Source organism: Sinocyclocheilus anshuiensis, unplaced genomic scaffold (assembly GCF_001515605.1).
Source record: "Sinocyclocheilus anshuiensis isolate Anshui unplaced genomic scaffold, SAMN03320099.WGS_v1.1 scaffold2202, whole genome shotgun sequence".
NCBI classification, from domain to species: Eukaryota; Metazoa; Chordata; class Actinopteri; order Cypriniformes; family Cyprinidae; genus Sinocyclocheilus; species Sinocyclocheilus anshuiensis.
Genome location: NW_015558664.1, coordinates 63,197 through 71,848, shown reverse-complemented (window position 1 = coordinate 71,848; position 8,652 = coordinate 63,197). Strand labels below are relative to the sequence as shown.

Below are 8,652 nucleotides of genomic sequence, written 5' to 3'. Positions count from 1 at the left end.
CCATTTTTCCCAGTAAATATATTTCTAAAGGTGCTGTTGACTTGAAATTTTCACCAGATGTCGGTAACAACCCAAGCAATCAATACATACAAAGAAAACAAAACAAATAAGTTCAGAAATTAAGTTATGTGTAATAAAATGGAATGACACAGGGAAAAATGAAGAACAACTGAACAAATGAAGAACAAATGAAGATTATTTATATAAACATCATTTTTCGTTGATATTAATAATGAAGAAAACTTCTTCCAAGTGGTGAATGCCATTGTTTTTGTTTCACTGTGTCCATGTTTTTGAAATGTTTATTTCAGAAGCAGCTTGTTTATTTTTAGCTTTTGCGACTTCCTTGCTTATCAGACTGTAACATCATGTACATATCCGCATGTCCTCAAATGTCTTGCGCACCAGCCAAAATTCCTCCTTTATCCTGCACACTAGCTACAGCGTACTGACTTGAGCGCATTCACAGGCCGATGAGAGATAAAGCAATATGATATCCAAACTTTGAAATCATGATGGTCAGTGCATGTCCAAAAATGGGTAACAGTGTCTTTGGGTTACAGCTCTCTCTCCAAACCCAACGCCATGCTCCTCCCCCAGACCATCCAGAAGCAGTTCTCTCTCCTCACCCTCACAGCTAGGTACCATGCTGTGCTTTCAGTCACGTTTGCCCACAGAGATGCCAGCCATGGTTGGTCTAAGCTAAGTGGTTTTGTTTCTCCACCAGGTCCTGAGGTCACCTCAACTCCTCCAGCTAGTCCCTCCATAGCTAAGGTGAGCGCCACTTCAGATTCCCTTTTGTATAGTGTTGATGTTGTGTCCTCCTGGTGATGATAAATATTGGATTGCTTGTGTTTGTGTATGTGCTCAGCATCTGGAGGTACCATCTACCCATGACCAAGGGGACACCAGTAAACCAGAGCAGGAGGTTTGTGTAACAAATGTTATATCTTCGGCTCTTCTTGCTTGAATCTTCCTACTTCAGTCTTTCAGATATTAAAACATTAGTAAATGTGTGCGAATTTACATTAAATTTGCCATATTATTCTTTTTTTCTTATCTTATTTAAGTTGTGTTTGTGTATGTGCTCAGCATCTGGAGGTACCATCTACCCATGACCAAGGGGACACCAGTAAACCAGAGCAGGAGGTTTGTGTAACAAATGTTATATCTTCGGCTCTTCTTGCTTGAATCTTCCTACTTCAGTCTTTCAGATATTAAAACATTAGTAAATGTGTGCGAATTTACATTAAATTTGCCATATTATTCTTTTTTTATTGTTTTATTTTTATTTGGAATCTTATTTAAGTTTTTTTGCACCAAAAACAGTCACAATGTAGTTGATCGTGGCCATTTCTGTTCTCATGTTGACATTGTTGGACCAAAATGATCAGGGCCTTCGTGAAAAAGAATTTTAGCATATTTTTAAAAAAATTGAATTTTTAATTTACTTTAAAAGAATATACTTAAGTGTAAACTTATGTGTAAGCTGAATGTTTTGGACACTTAAATGTATGTTAACTGCATTCAATTAAAATGTATAATAGTTTACATTTACATTAGGTAGCAGTTAGCTGAACTTTAGAGTGCTTTTTTGACCCACTTAATTACGTTTATTGTCTTTGAAATATGGTTAAAGTTTACTTCCGAATACTGACAAGCACTTAGGTGAATTAAAACACATTTAAAAGTAATTTCTATTGAAACACATTTGAAATATATTCTAAAGTACAACATATTTTAATATATATTTGTTATTACACATATTTAATGAATTAGTGCATTTACAATATGTTAACTTCAAATAAAATAAACAAAACAGGTGAAATTATAATCAAGTACTTGTGCTTTAATATGTTAGCCAACACATCAAAATAAGTATTTTAAAGCACAATGAAAGATAATGATCTTTTACAACTTTTACAACCATTTAAAATGTATAAACAATGTAAAATATAGTCTTATTTTAAATAATACAATTATTTGACCCCTTGATAATACTCTACAGTAAAGTTCAATGCGTTAACATAGTTTTTAAATATCAAATATTTTTTATTATTATTATAAAAAACATTTTATGTACTATATTGTTTTCTATACATACACAGTTTTATGTTTAAAGTACAAATTAGCATAAATGTATTTTAATAAACATGATTTAACAATATATTATATTAAATAATGTATACACAATATAATATAAATAATATAAAACGTTTTGCATTGTATTATATTAACAGTAACCTAGATAAATGTACACTTGATTTAATGTCATGCTTTAATGAATAAAACTGTTAATAAACTGAACTGTATTGAAACATTATTCTGACCGTTTTAATGCACTTGTTCTTTCTCTTAATCATTAAACTCACTCTCTTGTTCTTCCTCAGACCTTCACGAGGCTAGTAGATTGGATGCCCAGTGACAAGCGAAAGGTATCCTCAGGGACTTTAACCCCGCGTTATGCCACCACTGTACCAGCCAGAGATCCCGCTGTGGTTCAGAAGGAGAAGCCAGACCATCATGCACCAGCGGACAAGGGGAAGAACTCTGAACACGCGGCCCAGAAAAAGGAAGAGACTTCTGGCTGTGGCATCAGTCAACCTCCAGCTACAGGGGTAGCCAAACCCGTCCCCCGGCCACCTACACAGCAAGCCCCATGCACGGCCGAAATCAAAACAATAGGGGCCTTCCCTCCTCTGATGAGAGCCGTCTCCTGGGACACGGTGGGCTCCATGAACATGAGGAATGCAGCTCCCAAAGGGGAGGACAATCTCTCTGACAAATCAAGGGAGTCTCTGTTTAAGTCCTCCGGGTACAAGGACTTCCCTGTGCCACCTGGGAGCGTTCAAAAACTGTCCAAATTGCGCGAGGTAATCCTTTGCTGTCTTTGGCCAACCTGGTAACCATGCTATGTTAGTAGTTTTTAATGTTCCTTTTATGGCTTTCTCTGAGGTTTGAGCCCAGTTGGCAGAGTAAAGGGAATGTTATGTCCCCGATTTAGTAAAATCACTACGGTTTTCATTCCTTCTTTAGGAGCACAAACTGATGCGTAACCAGAGCATCTCCAGCTCAAAGCTTCCTGACCTGAATGAAACGACCGAGCAGGAACGAGGTATGAACTGTGTGTGAACATCTCGATTCAGTCTGTGCATAAGCTTATTGCAGTATTATTTTATATATCGCTGAAGAGATAGTTAGTCAAAAAATAAACATTTTACGATCATTTATTCATCCTCAAGTCAATCCAGATCTGCATGACTTTCTTCTTTGCAACACAAAATAAGATTTTGAAGTCCAAACGACATTGGAACCTGTTTTGTTGTACGGACAAAAACATTATGACATTTAGAGATTTTTTTCTACAGGATAACTTTTGTGTTCCGTAGAAAAAGTAAGTCAAACAGTTTTTGGAATGACATGAGAGTGAGTAAATGATGATTCAATTTTGGGTGAAATACTTCTGGCTGTAGGTGTTGTTCTGCTCTTTGACACTTTTTTTAACATCCCTCTGCTCAGGGTTATTGTCGTAAACTAAAACTAAAATTAAATCTAGAAATAAAACCATAAAAAATTATATTACTTAAGATAAACATGAACTGAAATTATTTTTAAAATAAAAAACTTAAACTTGTTTTATTTCAGCTAGTTTTCTGGAATTTCTAGAAAAGCAGAATTTCAAATTTTCTGATTAGTAAAATAACTAAACATGAATAAGAACTATAGAGACAAATTTAATAAAAATGTCAAAACACAACAGAATCACTAAAGCCTCATTCAGACTGTCAGCCCAAATCCGATTTTTGTGCAAATCCGTTTGAAATCCGATCATATTTAGATAGTCTGAACGGCAACGAACTACATGAAATCCGATTTGCGCAAATCCGTTTCGAGCTGCATTCATATGAGGTTTGGAATCCTATTCAAATCGCATTCCTGGAAATCCGTTTCAGTCTGACCGCTCAGATCGGATTTAGCGTAGCTTTTTCACGTTCTCACGCCACGTAAAACGTAAACACGTCAGACATTTTTGTAGAAAACGTAATAAATGTTTTTTGCAGAAACAAGCGTGTGTTGTTGCGAACTGTCAAAGTCAAGTGGAAAAAGACAATATACTACTAGTATACTCACCTCTTTGAGTGTTGAAACAAGCGGAGATGGCAGCACGGAATAAAGACGCTCATTCCAGCTTCCTGCGTTTCTGATGCTGCCTCATAAAACTAAATCCATAATAATAATAATAATAATCCAGCGCGACGGCAACATGCTGTCATGTTGTAAGACAATATCTGTATTGCAAACTGTATTGCTGTTATTGTTGTTTTTAACGTAGGCATAACAACGCAGCGGCATTGCCATAGTAACCAACGCACATTCAGTAAAACGAAAGAGCGCTTATGGACACACAAATCGGATATGAACAGTTGCGATACACTGTGTGGACAGTCAGTTATTCAAATCAGATTCCATCCGGATATGCACAAAATCGGATTTGGGCCGACAGACTGAACGAGGCTTAAAATGTTGACTAAAATCAAAATGAAAAAATAAATCAACACTGCCTCTGCTCAAGCTCAACTGGCAGCATCTGTGGCACTGTGTCTGTTACAACTCATTTTGATTCGTCTCTCAGTTTTTAAAAAGAATCAAAGCAAGATTTTTTTTATTAAAACCTTGATGTTGTTATCTGAGCTGTTGTCAGATGAATTTCTGGTTGCATGTTACTGACATAAATCATGTGTAAACTAAAGCAATAAAGCCCCAAGAAGCCGTGGTTTACAGTCAGGGCCGTCCTTATCTGACGCGGGGCCCGGTGCGAGGTAGGGAGCGGGGCCCCCCTTGGTCCGTTCGCGATTGCGTGGGAGTAGGGGTCCCCCTGGGGCCCCCTCAAGCGCGGGGCCCCGTGCGACCGCACCAGTTGCACCCCCCTAAGGACGGCCCTGTTTACAGTGAATTTATAACAGCTAAGGGGCGTTGTTAGGCACGACGCGAAGCGGAGTATTGCTTATTGCTTTTATAACACGGTTATTCCATATACGTAGTTAGGTTTCACAAAATAAAACAGAGCAAATAAAGTGTAATGATATTAATAAAAACAGTATTCTTCCACCAAACAATGTAGTTCCTCAGAAACAGTTGTGGTTGCAACAAAGTGGTTGCCAAGCAACACACAAAGTAAACAAAGGTGTATGTTTGTAGAGTAATTTACAACAGCTTCGAACACGGCTCAGCCAATCAGAATCCAGGACCGGAACTATCCGTTTTATAATGTCCCGTTCTGACATCTCACATGTATCCTGCAGAAGTTGCTGGGTTTATTTGAAAAATGTGTTTACAAGTTTACACAGACAAAATCAGAAAGTCTTTTTTTTTTTTCATAGTCTCACATGAACATGTACAGTATGATGTATGTAAAATATTATGACATATATATTTTAACATTTAATGTGTTTGCCTGTTGTTTTAATTTGATTTAATGAACACTTACTCTCACAGCTAACAGTGCACATTAAAATTGTCTGTAACAACATACCTAATGCACAAAAAGCTTAAAAAATTCAAAGGGACTACATAATATAAGTCATATAATAACAGTGCAAGTTAGCAATACAACAGTAGAACATGGAGCAGATATGTGAGGCTTTCCACCTATCAGGTTTCCACACCCATACTTTATGGGATTAAATTTTCATAGACTTCTGTTTTAATGTGTTATCTATTTGTTTTTACACTGAGTTACATTGTGTGAAATACATATGCAATGTAACTATATTCTTACACCACTAGGTGGCGCCATATGAGTCACAATTAGCACATAGTGCTCGTAATGATTTTCTTTTACAGTTCTCTTAAATGTGCTGTGTTAAACCTTAGTAATCGGTTTATCTCTCAGGTCCATCCTCTCCGCTCACCAGCTCTCCCAGTGAAGAGGAGGCCAAAGAGAAACCTGACGCTATGCCCAACATTTCAGACGTCATGCTACGCAAACTCAAACTGCACAGAGGTTTACCTGGATGGTGTGTTCACAAAACCATCATTTGATCATAGATTGATCAATTCCTTACTATTAATACCCCTCAAAAAGTCCTTACAACTCCTCTCTTTTTTGTTGCAGCGCACCCCCGCTCTCAGAGAAGGAAGTTGAGGTGTGTATATTCTTAAGTTTCATTTTAATAAATAAAGATTTAAAAAAAAAAAACTAAATAATGCTTTTGTTATAAAGACAAATTTAAATGGCTTTATGTATTCATTCATTCATTCTTGTGCTTTATCCCAAGATCTTTCTTTTTTGTTTTGTTTTGCTTCATAACAGTTGAAATTGTGTGCTTAATACAATTGTATTTATGACAATGAGTGTATTATTCAGCAATTTCACTTGTATTTGGTCCTTGTTAATTTTGGTCCCGTATATAATTAAGAAAATACAGTCCGAGGGCCCCTGAATCAGTAGGTTATCATAATTGCATCACAGCTGCACTAGTTTAATACAGTGTTTTCCAGAATAAGGCTGTTTTGATATGTCCGTGAAGGCCATGGCTGTCTGTGCTGTTGAGCCTGGCTTAGGACATGGCAATTTGATGGGTTTTAGTGAGTTCCTGTCCCCTGTGAGGAAACAAACATGACTTTGTGAATACAGTCTGCTCCCAGGATGACGCTAGTGAGGGTTGAGGGCTGGACGTATTTTCCTCTCTAATATTCAGACAATACTGGCTGTACTGCCGCTGCACTCTTTGATCCTGACAGTAAAGTTCCCATAAAATTGATGCTTTCCTCCGTCTTTCTCTGGTTAGATCCAGGGTTCATGTCAAGTCAAGTTATTTATCTGTCATGTAGAAGTTAGTGTATTAAAACCTACAAACAACAAATCAAATGAATACTACTTTTCAGTAGGTTCTGTAAGATTTGTTTTGAAAGAAAGAAAGAAAGAAAGAAAGAAATGTATTCTTTTATTCAGCAAGGGCGTATTAAGTATTCAGTATCATTTTTCGAAACATTTTCATTTTGGATTATTTTTACGCTATAAATAGCTTTAAAAATTAATATTGTGTTAAAAAAATATTTTGCATTAAAGACTAAACAGTCAAATGAAATAATGTGACTAAATTTAATAATTGTATCTGACATAGCACTGTCCTGAGAATGAGAGTTATGTAAAGTAACTACTTTTCCATATGGCTTTTGCATGTGTATTTTCCACTGTGCCTGAGGCTTAATGATTTTAAACTGGTGAAATCTGATGGATTCACAGATGACAAGTGTTTTCACACTGACAAATACTTTCACAGTGAATTGATGCATCTTGTCTTTTAATGGCCGTGTTGCTGTTTTTCCCTGCAGAACGCTTTTGTGCAGCTTTCGCTGGCATTCCGCAACGACAATTACACGCTGGAGTCGCGGCTGAAACAGGCGGAAAGGGAGCGCAACCTGACTGAGGAAAACACGGAGAAGGAACTGGAAGAGTTTAAAAACACTCTCAAGGTCAGACCCGAATGTAAACAGCCCACAAAAACACACATGTTGGGAATAACTGGAATGTAACTAATGGTTGTTGGCGTCCCATTTCAGAACACTGTGTCACTGTGGCAGAACATGGAGCAGCGGGAGTTTTACCAGCACCTCTTCGAAACGATCGCCGTATTGCACCGCCTGAGCAACCGCCTCTCCAGCCGGGCTGAAATGGTGGGAGCTGTGAGACAGGTGAGATGCTCATCAAAGCTGCATCCCGTCAACCATTAAATGTGTGGCCACATTAAGAAAATTACAGGGAAATTTCACAGGCAAAAAATGCTTAGTTATCTTTTGTCAATAGTGTTGCAATGTATGAAGCACAGCTCACACAGAAGTATGCCTTCTGTCAAAGTGGTGAATTTGCATGACCAAATGAACCTGATGCAAAATCTGCATGGGGAAATCTCGCTGTCACACGAAACTCCTGATCATGCAGATTTCTATTGAAATTACTGGATTTCAGGAAAAATTTAGTTAACACCAATGACAGTGTATTTACACTGCAGCACAAAAAAACGCACAGTGCTGCTCAATGCCTCTGCTTTTGGGTGCGAGTATAGCGTGATATAGTCAGAGGTGTAAAGAGTACCTAAAAACTATAAGTAAAAGTACAGATACCTTACAGTGAAAATTACTCCACTACACGTTACAAGTCACCAATTCCAAAACAACTTGAGTAAAAGTCTTAGAGTATCTGATTTTAACAGTACTTAAGTATTTTACTTATACTAAATATAGGCTCAAAGATGCACTAGTCAAAGAGACATGCCAGTGAAAAACTGTAATGTTGTGGAGAAGCTGCGGAAAACAGGCAGAGGCAAGAATCTATGTGCAGGTATTTAACGATACTCAGTACAACTACAAAGTATCCAAAAATATACTCAAGTACAGTAACTAATTACATTTACTCCAATACTTTACACCTCTGGATATAGTGAGTGTTTAATGTATGTTTTTTTTTTTCAGCACACATACAATATAATCATCAATAGGGATGCACCGAATGTTCGGCAACCGAAATTAAGCGAATAAGCGAAAAGACCGAATCAGTTGTACCAAATGACATAACGCGATCAAATAGCAACCAGCGTAGAGTGAGAGGCGCGCACTCTTTATAATGCAGCACACATGTCAGCAGTGTGG

At 37.4% G+C, this 8,652-nt stretch overlaps 1 protein-coding gene across 1 annotated transcript in view; it reads left to right on the top strand.

Annotated features, from left to right (window-relative positions):
* The window catches only part of LOC107681203 (protein MRVI1-like), a 55,963-nt gene that overhangs the window by 34,880 nt on the left and 12,431 nt on the right, over positions 1 to 8,652 (top strand). Inside the window, exons 16-24 of the mRNA XM_016477421.1 lie at positions 564 to 641; positions 728 to 774; positions 872 to 928; positions 2,391 to 2,873; positions 3,037 to 3,115; positions 5,894 to 6,017; positions 6,116 to 6,146; positions 7,339 to 7,479; positions 7,567 to 7,698. Coding sequence (XP_016332907.1) covers positions 564 to 641; positions 728 to 774; positions 872 to 928; positions 2,391 to 2,873; positions 3,037 to 3,115; positions 5,894 to 6,017; positions 6,116 to 6,146; positions 7,339 to 7,479; positions 7,567 to 7,698 — 1,172 coding nt within the window. The remainder of the gene's footprint in view (positions 1 to 563; positions 642 to 727; positions 775 to 871; positions 929 to 2,390; positions 2,874 to 3,036; positions 3,116 to 5,893; positions 6,018 to 6,115; positions 6,147 to 7,338; positions 7,480 to 7,566; positions 7,699 to 8,652) is intronic.